The sequence below is a fragment of the Dermochelys coriacea genome, chromosome 2 (genome assembly GCF_009764565.3).
Source record: "Dermochelys coriacea isolate rDerCor1 chromosome 2, rDerCor1.pri.v4, whole genome shotgun sequence".
NCBI lineage: Eukaryota > Metazoa > Chordata > Testudines > Dermochelyidae > Dermochelys > Dermochelys coriacea.
In genome coordinates, this window is record NC_050069.1 from 81,401,742 (window position 1) to 81,420,304 (window position 18,563).

Genomic DNA, 18,563 nt, shown 5'->3' on the forward strand with positions numbered 1-18,563 from the left:
GCAGCCGTGTTAGTCTGTATTCGCAAAAAGAAAAGGAGTACTTGTGGCACCTTAGAGACTAACAAATTTATTAGAGCATAAGCTTTCGTGAGCTACAGCTCACTTCATCGGATGCATTTGGTGGAAAAAACAGAGGAGAGATTTATATACACACACACAGAGAACATGAAACAATGGGTTTATCATACACACTGTAAGGAGAGTGATCACTTAAGATAAGCCATCACCAGCAGCAGGGGGGGGAAAGGAGGAAAACCTTTCATGGTGACAAGCAAGGTAGTCTAATTCCAGCAGTTAACAAGAATATCAGAGGAACAGTGGGGGGTGGAGTGGGAGGGAGAAATACCATGGGGAAATAGTTTTACTTTGTGTAATGACTCATCCATTCCCAGTCTCTATTCAAGCCTAAGTTAATTGTATCCAGTTTGCAAATTAATTCCAATTCAGCAGTCTCTTGTTGGAGTCTGTTTTTGAAGCTTTTTTGTTGAAGTATAGCCACTCTTAGGTCTGTGATCGAGTGACCAGAGAGATTGAAGTGTTCTCCAACTGGTTTTTGAATGTTATAATTCTTGACGTCTGATTTGTGTCCATTCATTCTTTTACGTAGAGACTGTCCAGTTTGGCCAATGTACATGGCAGAGGGGCATTGCTGGCACATGATGGCATATATCACATTGGTAGATGCGCAGGTGAACGAGCCTCTGATAGTGTGGCTGATGTGATTAGGCCCTATGATGGTATCCCCTGAATAGATATGTGGACAGAGTTGGCAACGGGCTTTGTTGCAAGGATAGGTTCCTGGGTTAGTGGTTCTGTTGTGTGGTGTGTGGTTGCTGGTGAGTATTTGCTTCAGATTGGGGGGCTGTCTGTAAGCAAGGACTGGTCTGTCTCCCAAGATCTGTGAGAGTGATGGGTAGTCCTTCAGGATAGGTTGTAGATCCTTGATGATGCGTTGGAGAGGTTTTAGTTGGGGGCTGAAGGTGATGGCTAGTGGCGTTCTGTTGTTTTCTTTGTTGGGCCTGTCCTGTAGTAGGTGACTTCTGGGTAGGTGCTGTCGTCATCATGAATAGGTCGGAGTATGAACAAGAGGCTACTAGGCAGCTCTCCAACACCACTTTCTACAAGCCATTACCCTCTGATCCCACTGAGAGTTACCAAAAGAAACTACAGCATTTGCTCAAGAAACTCCCTGAAAAAGCACAAGAACAAATCCGCACAGACACACCCTTGGAGCCCCGACCTGGGGTATTCTATCTGCTACCCAAGATCCATAAACCTGGAAATCCTGGACGCCCCATCATCTCAGGCATTGGCACCCTGACAGCAGGATTGTCTGGCTATGTAGACTCCCTCCTCAGGCCCTTCGTTACCAGCACTCCCAGCTATCTTCGAGACACCACTGACTTCCTGAGGAAACTACAGTCCATTGGTGATCTTCCTAAAAACACCATCCTAGCCACTATGGATGTAGAAGCCCTCTACACCAACATTCCACACAAAGATGGACTACAAGCCGTCAGGAACAGTATCCCCGATACTGTCACGGCTAACCTGGTGGCTGAACTTTGTGACTTTGTCCTGACCCATAATTATTTCACATTTGGTGACAATGTATACCTTCAAATCAGCGGCACTGCGATGGGTACCCGCATGGCCCCACAGTATGCCAACATTTTTATGGCTGACTTAGAACAACGCTTCCTCAGCTCTCGTCCCCTAATGCCCCTACTCTACTTGCGCTACATTGATGACATCTTCATCATCTGGACCCATGGAAAAGAAGCTCTTGAGGAATTCCACCATGATTTCAACAATTTCCATCCCACCATCAACCTCAGCCTGGACCAGTCCACACAAGAGATCCACTTCCTGGACACTACGGTGCTAATAAGCGATGGTCACATAAACACCACCCTATATCGGAAACCTACTGACCGCTATTCCTACCTACATGCCTCTAGCTTTCATCCAGATCATACCACTCGATCCATTGTCTACAGCCAAGCGCTACAATATAACCGCATTTGCTCCAACCCCTCAGACAGAGACAAACACCTACAAGATTTCTATCATGCATTCCTACAACTACAATACCCACCTGCTGAAGTGAAGAAACAGATTGACAGAGCCAGAAGAGTACCCAGAAGTCACCTACTACAGGACAGGCCCAACAAAGAAAACAACAGAACGCCACTAGCCATCACCTTCAGCCCCCAACTAAAACCTCTCCAACGCATCATCAAGGATCTACAATCTATCCTGAAGGACGACCCATCACTCTCACAGATCTTGTGAGACAGACCAGTCCTTGCTTACAGACAGCCCCCCAATCTGAAGCAAATACTCACCAGCAACCACACACCACACAACAGAACCACTAACCCAGGAACCTATCCTTGCAACAAAGCCCGTTGCCAACTCTGTCCACATATCTATTCAGGGGATACCATCATAGGGCCTAATCACATCAGCCACACTATCAGAGGCTCGTTCACCTGCGCATCTACCAATGTGATATATGCCATCATGTGCCAGCAATGCCCCTCTGCCATGTACATTGGCCAAACTGGACAGTCTCTACGTAAAAGAATGAATGGACACAAATCAGACGTCAAGAACTATAACATTCAAAAACCAGTTGGAGAACACTTCAATCTCTCTGGTCACTCGATCACAGACCTAAGAGTGGCTATACTTCAACAAAAAAGCTTCAAAAACAGACTCCAACAAGAGACTGCTGAATTGGAATTAATTTGCAAACTGGATACAATTAACTTAGGCTTGAATAGAGACTGGGAATGGATGAGTCATTACACAAAGTAAAACTATTTCCCCATGGTATTTCTCCCTCCCACCCCACCCCCCACTGTTCCTCTGATATTCTTGTTAACTGCTGGAATTAGCCTACTGTGCTTGTCACCATGAAAGGTTTTCCTCCTTTCCCCCCCCTGCTGCTGGTGATGGCTTATCTTAAGTGATCACTCTCCTTACAGTGTGTATGATAAACCCATTGTTTCATGTTCTCTGTGTGTGTGTATATAAATCTCTCCTCTGTTTTTTCCACCAAATGCATCCGATGAAGTGAGCTGTAGCTCACGAAAGCTTATGCTCTAATAAATTTGTTAGTCTCTAAGGTGCCACAAGTACTCCTTTTCTTTTTTAGAAACACCATAGTGGATGATTATATATCTAGGGGGAATTTCTTTCTAATCCCCATCAGTTAGTGGTCGACTTATGCCCTGCAGTATGAGGGTTTATATCCTGTCTAATGTAACTGTGTCATTGTCCATATACATATGTAATAGTTATTTGAATCCTACTTGCATCTTGTTCCTAACATTTTGTCAGTGAATTCCTCGGTCAGTTTGTGTGTTGTATAAAAAGGAATTTCCTTTTATCAGTTATATATTTTTTTCCATTCGGTTTCATTGAAAGTCCCCTTGTTTTTTTTGCTATGAAAGGGTAAATTGGAGTTCCTAATTTAACTGCTCTACACCATTCATGAGGTTGTATTGCTATCATATCCTCTTGTATTTGTCTCCTCTCGAAAATTAACAGTATCAGTCTTTTCAACCTCTTATATAAAAGACTTTCCAGGTCTCTAATCATCTGATGCCTGTCTCTGAAGTGCTTCAGTTTCTCTTTTATCTTTTTGGGATGGGGTGACCAAAATTGAACATGGTACTGAACTGATCATTTATAAATATAATGGCATTATATTTTCTTTCAGTATTATTTTCTTATCCCATTCTTAAAACACTGAACATTTTCTTTTCTTGTTTTATGATTGCCTCTGCATTTTGAGCTTTTTCACTGTGCTGTCTACAGTAATATCCAGGTCTTTTTTGTTAGTAGTTACAGGAAAGAACCCTGCAATATTTATGAGTTGCTCAAATCATTCCTTCCAATGTACGTTATCTTATTTTTATCAATATTGAACAACTTAATCTGCCATCATATTGCTTATTCCTTCCTCACAGTCCTCTCTAGAGTTGAATAATGTAAATATTTTGTATCATCTGAAAATTGTCAGCTATGTGCCCCCTTTTTCAGTACATTAATAAATATATGAAACACCAATTCTTCTACAGAACCTTGGTGCATCACATTAATAGCCTTTTCCCATGTTTAAATTTATTAAATGTTTTTGTTCTCTTAGCCAACTTCTGTTCCATGACAGTATGCACATCAGCACTACTTAGTTTCCTCAGAGACGCTTATGAGGGACATTGCCAGAGGCTTTTTGAAATTCTAAATAAGCTGAGTCAGTTAGTTCTCCTTTATTCACCTTTTTTGTTGACACCATTCAGAGATTTCTAATAGATTAGATAGACATGATTTCCCTCTATAGAAGCTGTACTAATTTGTCCTTATCCTGTGTCCATCTTGGTGTTTTATAATTCAGTTTTTAATTATTTCAGTCAGTTTACCTGATACTGAAGTATAAAGCTCACTGGTCTGTAATTCCTAGATCAGCTACACTACCTTTTTTTTGAGGATAGGCATAACATTTGTTACCCTTCAGTCCTCTGACAGAGTAGTTTATTGTAATGAGAGGTTACTTATGTTAACAACTTTGACACTTTATTCTTAGCTGTCTTCGGAACTGTTGGATGAGTGTCATCTGGTTCTGGTATTGCACTTTAATTTAGCAATTTTTCTCTAGCACCTCCTCCCGGCAACTCAGTTTCTGACAGTACCTTATTGTTTTCTTCTGAAAAGAATGGGCCTGAGGTGCATTTTCCCCAGTGTCTTTTATGATACAGACTTTTGCAAAGAAATCAGTTTGCAGAGAAGCCATGTCTTTATTTTCCTTAATTGTTCCCTTAACTTCCTGGTAACTGTAAGTGGACCCACTAATTCACAGTAGGTCCTGTTTCAAATATAATTTAAGTTTTTGTGTCCTTGATTATTTTAAGCTGTCTGTGTTTATGATCTTTTCTGTTAGCTTCAAATTCTCTGTTAGCTTCACTAAAGTACGATTTCCATTTTCTGAAGTATTGTACCTGTTTGAATCAAATAGCTTTGGGAACTGTGTGATTTAGCCATATTCTTTCCCCCTTGACTTCCTGTCAGTTTTTTTCTTGCTTAGGGGTATACAAACTTCTTTTGCTATTGTTATATTTTAGCTTTATTGCAAATACCACCACAAGGAATTCACCACTTCATTCTTAATTACAGCTGAAACTTGATGATAATTTTCATCCTGAAAGTGCTGTGTAAACATTTAACCTTTTCTCAATCTTTCTAAATCCAACTGTAAATCATTAGCAAAGTTAATCTTTATCTGGGAAAGCATTAACAAGAAAAAAAATGACATAGATTTTTAGTTCTTCCCAACTTTTGTGGTTCTTTGGCCTCTGCCCTGAGAGAATTCTGCCTGTATTATGGTATGCCATTGACCCTATATTGGTGCTCCACATATTCCAAAAACGCAATCCACCTAAAATAAAATGAGAAAAAAAATCTTGAGTTTTCTTAGCTTGTGTCTATTTACAAATATTTTTGAGTTAGTTTGCTCAATTCAAAAAGAGTCCCACAACCCTAGTGAGGAAAGATCAGCCTCTTGAAGTAGAAAGAAGCAAGAGCTGGACCTAAAAGGCCTTCCCTCCTCCCTCTTCTTTAATAGAGGAGGAAGATCAAGTACAGTAGAACCTCAGCGTTACAAACACCTCAGGAATGGAGATTGTTCATAACTCCGAAATGTTCAAAAAGAAAAGGAGTACTTGTGGCACCTTAGAGACTAACAAATTTATTAGAGCATAAGCTTTCGTGAGCTACAGCTCACTTCATCGGATGCTCACGAAAGCTTATGCTCTAATAAATTTGTTAGTCTCTAAGGTGCCACAAGTACTCCTTTTCTTTTTGCAAATACAGACTAACACGGCTGCTACTCTGAAATCCGAAATGTTCGTAACTCAGAACAAAACATTATGGTTGTTCTTTTAAAAGTTTACAACTGAACATGGACTTAATACAGCTTGGAAACTTTACTATGCAGAAGAAAAATGCTGCTTTCCCTTTTGATTTTAATAGTATACATTTAACTGTGCTGTACTTGCTTTTTTTGGTTTCTGCTGCTGCCTGATTGTGGTGTTCCGGTTCCAAATGAGGTGGATGGTTGACTGGTCAGTTTGTAACTTTGTATTTGTAACCCTGAGGTTCTGCTGTAGAATGGTAGCTGCCTTCCACTCTTTACCCCCTCCATTTCCTGCTGTTTTTGCAGCAGTGAGAGATAAGTTCTTTGTCATGGTAGAGGTCGGAGAAGGGTTTTAGTAGGGAAGCCATCTCCTTCACTTCTTTTTTCTTCCTCTTTCTTACTGGAAGTACGTTGGTGCTGGCCACCAAGGGTGTAGAGACAGCTGACCAGAAAGAAGAACTTTTGCAGACTTCCTAAAGAAACTGTCAAGAAACTAAATGCCCTCTCCTCTGAAAAATGAGGGGTGGCTACTTGCATCCATTTTTTAAGACAGTGGTCACTTCCAGCTCTATCTTCTTCTGAACCCCCAATGAATAGACATAGTGAAGGGAAGGACAGGGCTGCAGGGGAATTAACCCACAAGAGGTCACCCATTGGTCATCTTATTTCTTTCTGTAAAAGGGAATCTGGCAAAATAACCACATACCTGTGTCACAGGAGAGGATGCCCCGGAGCATGGTAGCCTGCATGGGGTATCGTGGTGGTTGTCTGAGGAGTCCCAGATGAGAGAATCTTAGCTCTCTCATAATAGAGAGCATTTTTATCCCACAGAAAGCATTTGGCTGAAGTGTACAAAGGGGCTAGTATTGTCTCCATGGTTGCATGGGACAGTGAAGCTAGCTAGCAGCAGTTTCTGTACCCCCATACATCCTCCTGAGTAGAAATCCAGTGGTAAATTCCTACTCATGTATATTGTTTTTCTTGCTTTCCCTCTTTGAACTCTCAAGGTTATTTAGCTATTTTCCTCACAATTTCATTAGGAAATTTGCCATAAACATCCTTTCTAGGCAGCTGTCTCTGGACCTTTGGAGAGCCGCACTAATGTGCTTCCAGTCTGTAGGGGGTGTTCAGCACAAAATTATGAACCTTCAGAGGGATAGAAAAGAAGGGATCTCAGACCTTCTAACACTCACAGTTCTCCTCTGTAATAGTGCAGATTTCTGGCATGCTTTCAGCATTTAGGGTTTCTTTCTTTTTGTAATTACTTTTTTACTGGTGTAAAGTCTGTTATCAGCAGTGGATGCACCAGGAACTGTTGGTGAGAGAAGATCATAGAATGTGTATTTTTATACCAAACAAATGTTGCTTTGAAAGAGAAGATATAAAGAGGTGGCTCTTTAAAATGCTCTTTTTGGGGGTGGATGGGGTAGGGGGTTAATGTTTTTTTAAACAATCTTAAATTGTTCTGATATAATTTTTTTAATGAAGCATTGATTTGTATTTTATTTAATAGCCATGCTGAAAGATGCTGTGATGCAGTGTGTCTAATACATTATGTAAAATTGATGTAATACATTATGTAAAATATTAAATGTTTTACTAAAATTAATATTAAGAGGAGTTAAATGTATCAGAAGAGACAAGAAATGCTTTTCACAGTGCTTTCCTTCATACCCCACTTAACAATATAGGCAACTGTTGTACCATATGTACATACAATATTTTTGTCAGACTAAATGCTTCTCTTATTTGACTAAACTGTCTCCTTTCAGCCACCCACACAGAATATGCCTATGGGTCCAGGAGGGATGAGTCAGAGTGGCCCTCCCCCACCTCCACGTTCTCACAACATGTCTTCAGATGGTATGGTAGGTGGGGGCCCTCCTGCACCACACATGCAGAGCCAGATGAACGGCCAGATGCCTGGTAAGTTTTTGTCCTCTAAGACATTAACACCAGTGTTGCTTAGCAACTGAAACGACATGGGGGCTCAAGGGATACTAGATTGTTGATGACAAAACTGCTTTGAATGCCCCCGAGTACAAGCTCTCTTAGAGTTTGTTAGCTACAGAGCTACGTGACCTGTATTCAGTGTTTATCAGGCTGCCCTTGGGCTTTGATGTAGCTGACATACAGCATTCCTCTGATGAACAGAACTGGCTAAATTTAGTCTGTCTGAAACCATGCCCTACAGTTGGCTTTAGAAGGCTTATTGGGGAAAGGTATTGGCGTGTGGCTGAAGAAATACAAATCCTTCCATAAAGGAGAGACTCTAAAATCATCACAGCTAAATAACGAGAGAGTAATAAAGTAAATATAACTTAGAGAGAATGCTTCAATCTGGGGTAAGCCTTACAAATAGAGCACTTTATAGAAAATAATCTGATTTCCACTAATCTTGTGTATTCCATTTATTATTGAAGACACTGAATATTAAGGAATTTGTGAAGAAATTCCTTGAAGATTATTGTTTCAGATGTGAATTTAAAGTCAGTTAATTGCAAAAAAACCCCAAACAAACAAAAAGTCTGTACTCGAGAAGTAGAAAAACAAAGCAATGAAACAAGATGATAAAATTCCACACTGCCCCAGTCCTGGCTACAGAGATAAGTGCTCCTGTTAGCAGTAAGATCAGAATGGAGAAAGTTGTGGAAAAGCTTACTTAGTTATAGGGAATCAGCTTCCCAGAATTTAATCTCATTAAGTCTTAGTGCCTATTTCTCATAGTTTTGCTTTTAACTTAAAAACTACATTCCCAGGATTTCTTTTGTTCAGTTCTCCCCACAGTGGGTACAAGTGAGCTCTTCAGACCAAAGCTCTAAGATGATGATTCTTCCAGAGAAAGGAAGCTGCCGTCAAAGGTTCCCTGTAGACACACCCCTCTCAAACAAGCACATGGATAAACTCTACAGATATATAAATAAATCGGATAGAATTTAAAACATGTTTTAAAACTTGCGATTGCTCCAGTTCCTATCAGACTAACAAGTCCCTAGCTTCCCCTCAACTCTAGGTTTCAAGTGATCTGATAGCGATCAGATTTCTTTTTGAGAAAAGTGGCTGGCTAGCCCCTAGAGAGGGAGAAGTGGTCCTTTAGTGACATGTCATATGGGTGGAGCAGAATTTAGTTAAATCATCTATTTGTAGCACAGGCCGCATTTGGCATAAGAGACCTCTTATGCTTCGTCAAAAATTATGTTGTTCACTTCCTACATGGAACCAAGGGATTCTCGTGGGGAGTTTCCTGCTCTCCTAGCGTCCATCTGCTCACATTGAAAATGGCATTGTCCTTCACAATTCTGTCTCTTGAGCCTCTAGTAAAGTCATAATATTGTGTTTATGATAGTAATCTGTTTCCTTGGAAAAGATCATTGTCACAGTATGAGCATTGACACTTCACTGCAGAACGAAGGGGGAGAAAGTTAATGTGCTTAAAAAGGTACATCTTTTGCCAGTTAGGTAGACTACAGAAAAAGTTCTTATGAAAATATGTGAAAGGTAAATAAATTTTGTTTGTGTCTCCAAATAGAGAGAATATTTAAATATGGTTACTAACCAAGCTTTAATTTACCCTTTACCACAACATATTCTTTTTTTTAAATATATATCTATCTGCTCCTTCTCCTCTCTGTTTAAGATAGAGAATGTGAAGGTAAACAGAGACAGTTTACAATGGGTCGTTTTCTGATATTGGGGTTGACACTGAATCTATTAAATATCTTTTCCTATACCCTGGAGAAAGAAGGGAAAAAAATCATATTAAATGTACAACTTTGAAATGTAGCAAATTTGGTTTTTTTGAAAGACTGTGGAAGGTTCCCTATATTCAGACCTTTAGTAATTGAAATATATGCTTGCAGTCAGTTATTTTATTTTGTGTATGTGTTTATATATTTAGATATCTCAGAATAAGTACCTGTAATGAGGTCACGCTCACCTCTCGTGAACTCCCCTGTCTCAGTACTAATGCCTGCACTGTTTGTGGTGGGTCTTCAGTGACTCAGCCCTCTGGCCGAGTCACACAGTCTTTATGTGAGATTATTAAAAAAAAAACAAAAATGGAGTAACAACAAAACACCCAAACCCCTTCTGGGATAGAAATCCAACAGGAACCTATCTCAGTGCCCTCTGTAAGGTCCCTTAATCTGCAGCCCTATCTCAGGTCTCGCTCTTCAATCAGTCCAGCAGGGCCTATCGCAGTACCCTGGTTTGAGCTGTCACAGATCCCAATAAACACTTTGTAATAGAAGCCAAAACCAAAATTTAAAAAATATAAGAAGGCATAATTAGTTCAAATACAGTACACATTTAATAACTTGTAAAACCAAGGGAGCTATGGGGAAAATTATCAAGAATAGATCTACCTGAAGTAAATAGAATTAATGCCTTTAAAACACCAACTTATGGATTCAGGAAGGCCTACTATTGGAAAGGTCTTCCACAGCCAGGGTCCTGTGTTGGAAAAAGACCTGCCCAATGATGGTCAGTGCTGAGCAAACCAAAGGAATTCCTGTAGTCCAATTCCCTGATGATCATAACTGCTGGGCAAGGAAATCAGGCAAAAGATGATTGCTCAGAAACTTGTGACTTAGATAACAAAAGGCTTTATGTACTACAGAGGCCCTTAATTGCATTATTTGACAACCTGGCACTGTTGTCCTGTGATCACAGAAGGCAGTCATAACCAACTTTCTCTGGATCCAGTCTGATGGAAGACCAATTTGAAGAAGTTACACGAGTTGAGCCTGTATCTCACAAAAGCATGGATGACCATGTTACAGTCTGAGAAAATTTGGCAGACTGTATTGATAAGCAACTGGTGATAATTATCATATTGACCAGTCTTGCAATATGGGCCTTCCTGTTTATAAAGATGCCCTTTTGTCACTAATCACCTCTTTTTATTCTGCTGTTTAGCAAAGGTGGCATTTTTTTTGGACCTCTTACTGGTTTTTTTATTTGGGGTATACATATTGTTTGAGCCTTTGTTATGGTGTTTTAAATAGTTTCCATGCAGCTTGCAAGCATTTCATTCTTGTGACTGTTCCTTTTAATTTCCATTTAACTAGCCTTCCCATTTTTATATAGATCACATTTTTGAAATTAAATGCTACTGTGGTGGGTTTCTTTGGTATCCACCACCCCAAAGATGTTAAATTTAATTACATTATGTTCACTATGACTAAGCGGTTGAGCTATATTCACCTCTTGGACCAGATCCTGTGTGCCACTTAGGACCATGGTGGATTTGATTTAAATCGAATTGATTTAAATCATGATTTAAAGCACTAGTCAGGAAGACTCGATTTAATCATGGATTTCTACATAAAAGTGCATTCTTGTTGGTTGTTATAAGCTTAATACATATTCTTCACAGAACTCAGAGATGGATGTAAGTTTCATTTTTAGAAGGTACACACTATACATTTTTAAAGTGATTTATTTTGAAAAGTTTTCAGATTAGTTTTACGGCTATATCAGAAAATGAATGAATGATTGGTTGTTACATTTACCAAAGGTAATTGAAGCAGATATTTGTGAAGTCATTGGGAGGTGAACTATCTCCAATTCAACAGGTTAATCATTAATATTTGGAGGATTTTCTTGCCATGCTGTATCAGGAGGAGAACATCACCAGACAGACATTTAAATTGTTTTATTTAACTAAAACAACAATGTTATGTATTCTGGATTTTTTCTTCAACAGCAAACATAATATTTTAACAAAACAAGCATATGAATTTTTGAATTTAGTTACAGGTTTCAGAGTAGCAGCCGTGTTAGTTTGTATTTGCAAAAAGAAAAGGAGTACTTGTGGCACCTTAAAGACTAACAAATTTATTAGAGCATAAGCTTTCGTGAGCTACAGCTCACTTAATGCATCCGATGAAGTGAGCTGTAGCTCACGAAAGCTTATGCTCTAATAAATTTGTTAGTCTCTAAGGTGCCACAAGTACTCCTTTTCTTTTTGAATTTAGTTAAACATTCAGGTTTTTTAATATCAGGTTTGTTTTTGTTAAAATTGTTTTTAACTAAATTAGTTAAATGAAATATTATTAAAAAAAAATTAAATCGACTGTGTCAGCCAGGTCAACATGAGAAACTTAAAATATTGGCTTCTGCAACTAACTCAGTCGTCTTCACCTTCAGATTCCTGTTTGTTCATAATTTGGAAAAGAAAAACAAGTTTTCCTGCTTTTTCATGTCCCAAACAGTTTCTCAATTTGGAATGAATTAGTCCAAAGGAAGAAAATGTTCTTTCTTTACCGGCAGAAGAAGCTACTGCTGATAAAAGTGAGATTATCACTTCATCAGTCTCTGAATCCAAGTGCTTAAGTGACTTCCACCAGTTCACTGGTGTGACTTTCTTTAAAACATCATCAGCAAATATATATTTCTTGAATGGTTCACCCTTAGCTCTGAAGTTTATTATGCTTGGCATTATGGAGGGATGATTGCTGGATGTCCATTTCATAGCCAGCTCCTCTTCTTCAGCAGTTAAGGTTTGACCCTAGTACTGAGTATTGAGAATATATGCAAGAAAATGATCTGGAGACAGTGCTTGTCCCATTCGTTTTTTTAATGCTTATAATTTAACTCTCTCATTGCATATTTCTCTTTTTAAGATCTCACTCAGTTCCTTCCAAATTTCAACAGCGTCAGCAATAAAACAGCTATTTCCCTGCATTTTGTTCAAGGCTACAGCAATAGGCTTCAGGGTACTCAGCATGTGTTCAACATTTCTCTTAAGCCCAATGTTGAGAACTTTGACTGTGACAATACCATCTGTTTTTTCACAATTTTGTTCACAAACTGTCATCAGATTAGGCCAGTTCTTGATACAGTGCACAAAACAGTCCACTACTGAGTTCCATCGCATGTCTTGTGGGAGAGTTAGCTTGGTTCCTCCCACTTTTTTCAGAACAGCTGCTGCAAAGTGGTTGTTACGGAAGTATTTTGCAATTTCAACAACATTAGCCTTTATTTCTGAATACTGAAGTCTTTGGCTAGGAAGTGCATCAAATGAGCACTGCAACTGTATGTTATTAGCGTAGGACTCTCTTCTAAATTTATTCTCATCTTGGATACATTTACAGTATAGTCTGTGACCAAGCTGCGTACTATACATTTCAATTTTTTTTCACAGTTTGTTATAGCTTTTACTACTACTTCTTGTAAGTATTCTGCTGTGTGTGCATTTCCTGATGTATCAATTGTTTCTCCCTCTTCTGTTGTCACACAAGCACATACACCAGGATCATTGTGGACATTGCTCCACACATCAAGATTCAGGTTAACAATTTCACCCTCTAAACCTTTTGCACACTGCTCAATTTCTCTTTCATACACTTTATTCAGCAATTTGCCTGCTACATCTGCTCTGTTGGGTGGATTGTAACCTGGTCTTAATGACTGAACCATGTTAATGAAGTGTGGGTTCTCAATCATACGGAAAAGGAGAGTTTGTTTCATAAACAAACAGGGCAATTTTTTCATCAATTACCTCTTTTTGTAATCTGCAGGTTCTTATCACAAACATATCTATGGTTGTTTCTGGATGATGGATTTTCTTTTTGCTACAGGTGATATATTGTGTCTGTGTGACATATATAGAATCATAGAATCATAGAATATCAGGGTTGGAAGGGACCCCAGAAGGTCATCTAGTCCAACCCCCTGCTCAAAGCAGGACCAAGTCCCAGTTAAATCATCCCAGCCAGGGCTTTGTCAAGCCTGACCTTAAAAACCTCTAAGGAAGGAGATTCTACCACCTCCCTAGGTAACGCATTCCAGTGTTTCACCACCCTCTTAGTGAAAAAGTTTTTCCTAATATCCAATCTAAACCTCCCCCATTGCAACTTGAGACCATTACTCCTCGTTCTGTCATCTGCTACCATTGAGAACAGTCTAGAGCCATCCTCTTTGAAACCCCCTTTCAGGTAGTTGAAAGCAGCTATCAAATCCCCCCTCATTCTTCTCTTCTGCAGACTAAACAATCCCAGCTCCCTCAGCCTCTCCTCATAAGTCATGTGCTCTAGACCCCTAATCATTTTCGTTGCCCTTCGTTGTACTCTTTCCAATTTATCCACATCCTTCCTGTAGTGTGGGGCCCAAAACTGGACACAGTACTCCAGATGAGGCCTCACCAGTGTCGAATAGAGGGGAACGATCACGTCCCTCGATCTGCTCGCTATGCCCCTACTTATACATCCCAAAATGCCATTGGCCTTCTTGGCAACAAGGGCACACTGCTGACTCATATCCAGCTTCTCGTCCACTGTCACCCCTAGGTCCTTTTCCGCAGAACTGCTGCCGAGCCATTCGGTCCCTAGTCTGTAGCGGTGCATTGGATTCTTCCATCCTAAGTGCAGGACCCTGCACTTATCCTTATTGAACCTCATTAGATTTCTTTTGGCCCAATCCTCCAATTTGTCTAGATCCTTCTGTATCCTATCCCTCCCCTCCAGCGTATCTACCACTCCTCCCAGTTTAGTATCATCCGCAAATTTGCTGAGAGTGCAATCCACACCATCCTCCAGATCATTTATATATATGTTGTGACTGAAACACTATCATTGGTAGATAACTCTGAAACTGTAGAAAATGATGGTGATCTTGAAGGTGGATAGTCTTCAGAATCCCGTATGTTGAGGATGGATTCTCCTAAACAAAATAAGTCAATGCAGTTATTTAATTATAATTACCACACTCTCATTTAATATTCTCCTTGCATTCACTGACAGTACTACTTTAAAGGTGAAATTGTAAAAAGAAGATCTGCCTATTTCAGCTATTTATTTTTTATTGCAACTGCATCTAAAATGATAGTACCATAGAGTAACAACTATATTTTTTTCTTAAATATGAAAATTCAAGAATAGTCCAGAAGGAAGACAGGCAGTCCTTAAGAAAGAAGTATAAAATAAAAAAGTTTACCAACCTGAAGATCTTGCATGTTAAGACATGTTGCATCATCTTGAACGCAGCTTTTCATGATGTTGTTGCATTCGGGTAACCAGGCCTTGCATTTCTTTGTTGCGCTGTTTGCATTTTGCACACATGCCTGTTTTACCCACACGTAGAGGAACTTCATTAAAATATTCCCAAACTGGGTCTCTTTCATGGCCTGCTGCCATTATAGGTTTTCCCTTCCAGTGAGAGAATGGTACGGTAGATCTCAAATCAATGAAGAGTTACACTCAGAAAGACCTCAAGACTTCTGGAATATGCTGCTCAAACAGTTTCACTTCTGTTTCTACTGCCTGTCCCTCCCTTCTCACACTTATCTCCAGACTTCTTCTCCTTGTCCAGATCTATTCTGCCCCCAACAATCTTCTATTCATTGAACTTTTTGAAACTTTATCCTTTTAGAGAGAGGTAAGGGTTTGACTGTGTGTACACAAATTTGCAGAGGAACAATAGGGTTAAGATCTGTTATTTCTCACCTCTATATATTATTTATTTATTTAAAAACATTTTTGCTGTTAACAAGCATGTTATCTTTGGAGACACAAATCCACAGTTTGAGAACTGCAACACTAAACATCTCTGATGGTATCTTCTAGACTGAGCACTGAGTCCCATTGGGTAGATAGAAAGAGTAAACTAAATAATCTATACAGAAACCCTGGAATCCCATAAGATTGGGTCCCTAATCCATGAACTATTGGAACTCATTTACAAAACTTTTCTTAAACATTACATGACTATATTGTCTCGTACTATAGAATTAGAATTTATAATCCTTATTCCATGATGAGATATCTTTGAGCTATAATGTATTTTAATTAAAACTATTGTGAAGGGGTTGGGCCAGATGGCTACAGGAGAGTAATAGAAGGCAGATATATTAGCCCCAGGCTAAGTAGGTCCCTTTTCCCTGGGTAAGGTAACAGGGAAGGTTCCAGAACAATCAGGAACCTTCTGGAGACAATTAAGACAGGCTGATTAGAACATCTGCAGCCAATCAAGAAGCTGCTAGAATCAATTAAGGCAGGCTAATGAGGCACCTGGGTTTTAAAAAGGAGCTCACTTCAGTTTGTGATGTGGGTATGAGGAGCTGGGAGCAAGAGGCACTAGGAGCTGAGAGTGAGAATGCAGACTGTTGGAGGACTGTGGTGTACAAGCATTATCAGACACCCGGAGGAAGGTCCTATGGTGAGGATAAAGAAGGTGTTGGGAGGAGGCCATGGGGAAGTAACCCAGGGAGTTGTAGCTGTCGCACAGCTGTTCCAGGAGGCACTCTAGACAGCTGCATTCCACAGGGCTCTGGGCTGGAACCCGGAGTAGAGGGCAGGCCCGGGTTCCCCCCAAATCCTCCCAACTCCTGGTCAGACAGAGGAGGAGTCAACCTGGACTGTGGGTTCAGAAAAACAGCCAAGCTGAGGGCTGCTGTGAAGCTCCAAGGCGAGCAAATCTGCCAATAAGTGCAAGACCCACCAAGGGAGAGGAGGAACTTTGTCACACTACCTTTAGATAGGTTTTTTCCTCAAAAAGCATTTTATCAAAAAAATCTGATTTAAATTAAAAAAAATCTGATTTTTTTGAAATTTTTTAAAAAAAATCATTGATTTGTATCCACCCTGTTTAGGACTAAATCAAGACTTGCCTCTCCCTTTGTGGGTCCCAGGGCTATCTTCTCCAAGAAGCATTAATGGTGTCTAGAAATTTTATCTCCGCATCCAGTCCTCAGGTGACATGTACCCAGTTAATATGTGGATAGTTAAATCCCCCATGATTATTGGGTTTTTTATTTTTGTAGCCTCTCCGCTCTCCCTAAGTATTTGACAAGCAGTGACACCATCCTGGTCAGGTGATCAGTAGTATATTCCTACTCTATACTCTCATTATTCAAGCATGGAATTTCAATCCAAAGAGATTCTGTGGTACTGTTTGGTTCATTTAAGATTTTTTTACAATATTGATTGTATGCTTTCTTTCACATATTTTGCCACTCCTTCACCAGCACGACCTATTCTGTTATTCCTGTAGGTTTTGTACCCTTGTGTTGATTATCATTCTTCCACCACGTTGCTGTGTTGCCTGTTATATCAGTATCCTCATTTAATATCAGACTCTCAAGTTCACCCATCTTAGTAATTAGACTTCTAGCATTTGTATACAAGCATTTATAAAATTTGTCAATATTTAGTTCTCTTCTTTATTATGATGTAATTGAATGGGACTCTCTTTTGTTTGACTGTTTTTCTTCAGTTCCTACATGTACTTTATCACCTTCTATCCTCCCCTCTTTACAAGGATACAGAGTGTATCCACTTTAATAAATCCTCCTCCATGGGATGTGTCTGTGAACTGTGTTGTCCTCTGTGGCTGTCGGCTTTCCCCTAGCCTTTAGTTTAAAACTCCTCCATGACCTTTTCAATTTACCAGCTAGCACTATGGTTCCGTTTTGTTTTAAGTGGAGCCCATCCTTTCTTAATATCATTCTTTGTTCCGAAAAGGTGCCCCACTTCCTATGTCCCTCCTCCCAACACCATGTCTCATCCATACACTGAGACCCTGCAGTTCTGTCTGTCTAACTGGCCCTGTGCGTGGAACTGGTGCATTTCAAAGAATGCTACCAGGGAAATCCTGGACTTTAATGTCTTACCTAGCAGTCTAAATTTGGTCTCCAGGACCTCTTTCCTACTTTCCCCTATGTCATTGGGACCTACATGTATCACAACCACCTGTTCTTCCCCAGCACTGCACACAAATCTGTCTAGAGGTCTCAAGAGGTCTGCAACCTTCGCACTTGTCAGGCAATTCACCGTATGGTTCTCCCAGTGATCACAAACCCAGCTATCAATATTTCTAATAATTAAATCCCCCATTACTATTACTTGTCTCTTCCAAAAAACAGAGATTCCCTCCTCTGGAGAGCTAGCCTCTGTGCAATAGGATATCATGACTCCATCTGGAAGGAGGGTCCCAACTATAGGTTTGTTTCCCTCTGCTCCAGCTTGATGCTCTCCTTTGTTAAAAGAACAGGAGTACTTGTTTCAGAGTAGCAGCCGTGTTAGTCTGTATTCGCAAAAAGAAAAGGAGTACTTGTGGCACTTTAGAGACTAACAAATTTATTTGGGCATAAGCTTTCATGAGCTTCAGCTCACTTCATTGGATGCTTATGCTCAAATAAATTTGTTAGTCTCTAAGGTGCCACAAGTACTCCTGTTCTTTTTGCGAATACAGACTAACACGGCTGCTACTCTGAAACCTGTCCTTTGTTGAGAATTTCATCCTTCTCAACAGCACAAAGGCTGTCAGATTGGGGGTGGGACCACAGTACCTTGTCCCAGAAATTTTGTCTATATACCTTTCTGTCTCCCTTAGCTCCTCCAATTCAGCCACTGTGATCTCAAGGTCTTGTATTTGGTGTCTGAGGACCATGAGTTACTTGCATTGCATGCACACATATGCCCTCTGCTCACAAGGCAGGTAATTATACATGCTGCATTCAGTGCAATAAACAGGATAGCCTCTACTTTGCTGCTGGACATCTGCCGTATTATTTTTACTCTTGCAGAGGTTTTTTTTGTTTGTTTTTTGTTTTTTTGAGGGGGACGTTTATTGGCTTAAGTTTAAAGAATGGTCATTAGGTGTATCTGGCTCTCATGCTCCCTCTCTAAACTCACTCCCCTGT

At 39.9% G+C, this 18,563-nt stretch overlaps 1 protein-coding gene across 6 annotated transcripts in view; it reads left to right on the top strand.

Moving 5' to 3' along the window:
- SS18 (SS18 subunit of BAF chromatin remodeling complex) overlaps positions 1-18,563 on the top strand; it is a 66,102-nt gene that overhangs the window by 16,881 nt on the left and 30,658 nt on the right. For all 6 annotated transcript variants that reach the window (XM_038390459.2, XM_038390456.2, XM_038390460.2 and 3 more), the window contains one exon: positions 7,693-7,846. In XM_038390459.2, the coding sequence (XP_038246387.1) occupies positions 7,693-7,846 (154 nt within the window). The remainder of the gene's footprint in view (positions 1-7,692; positions 7,847-18,563) is intronic.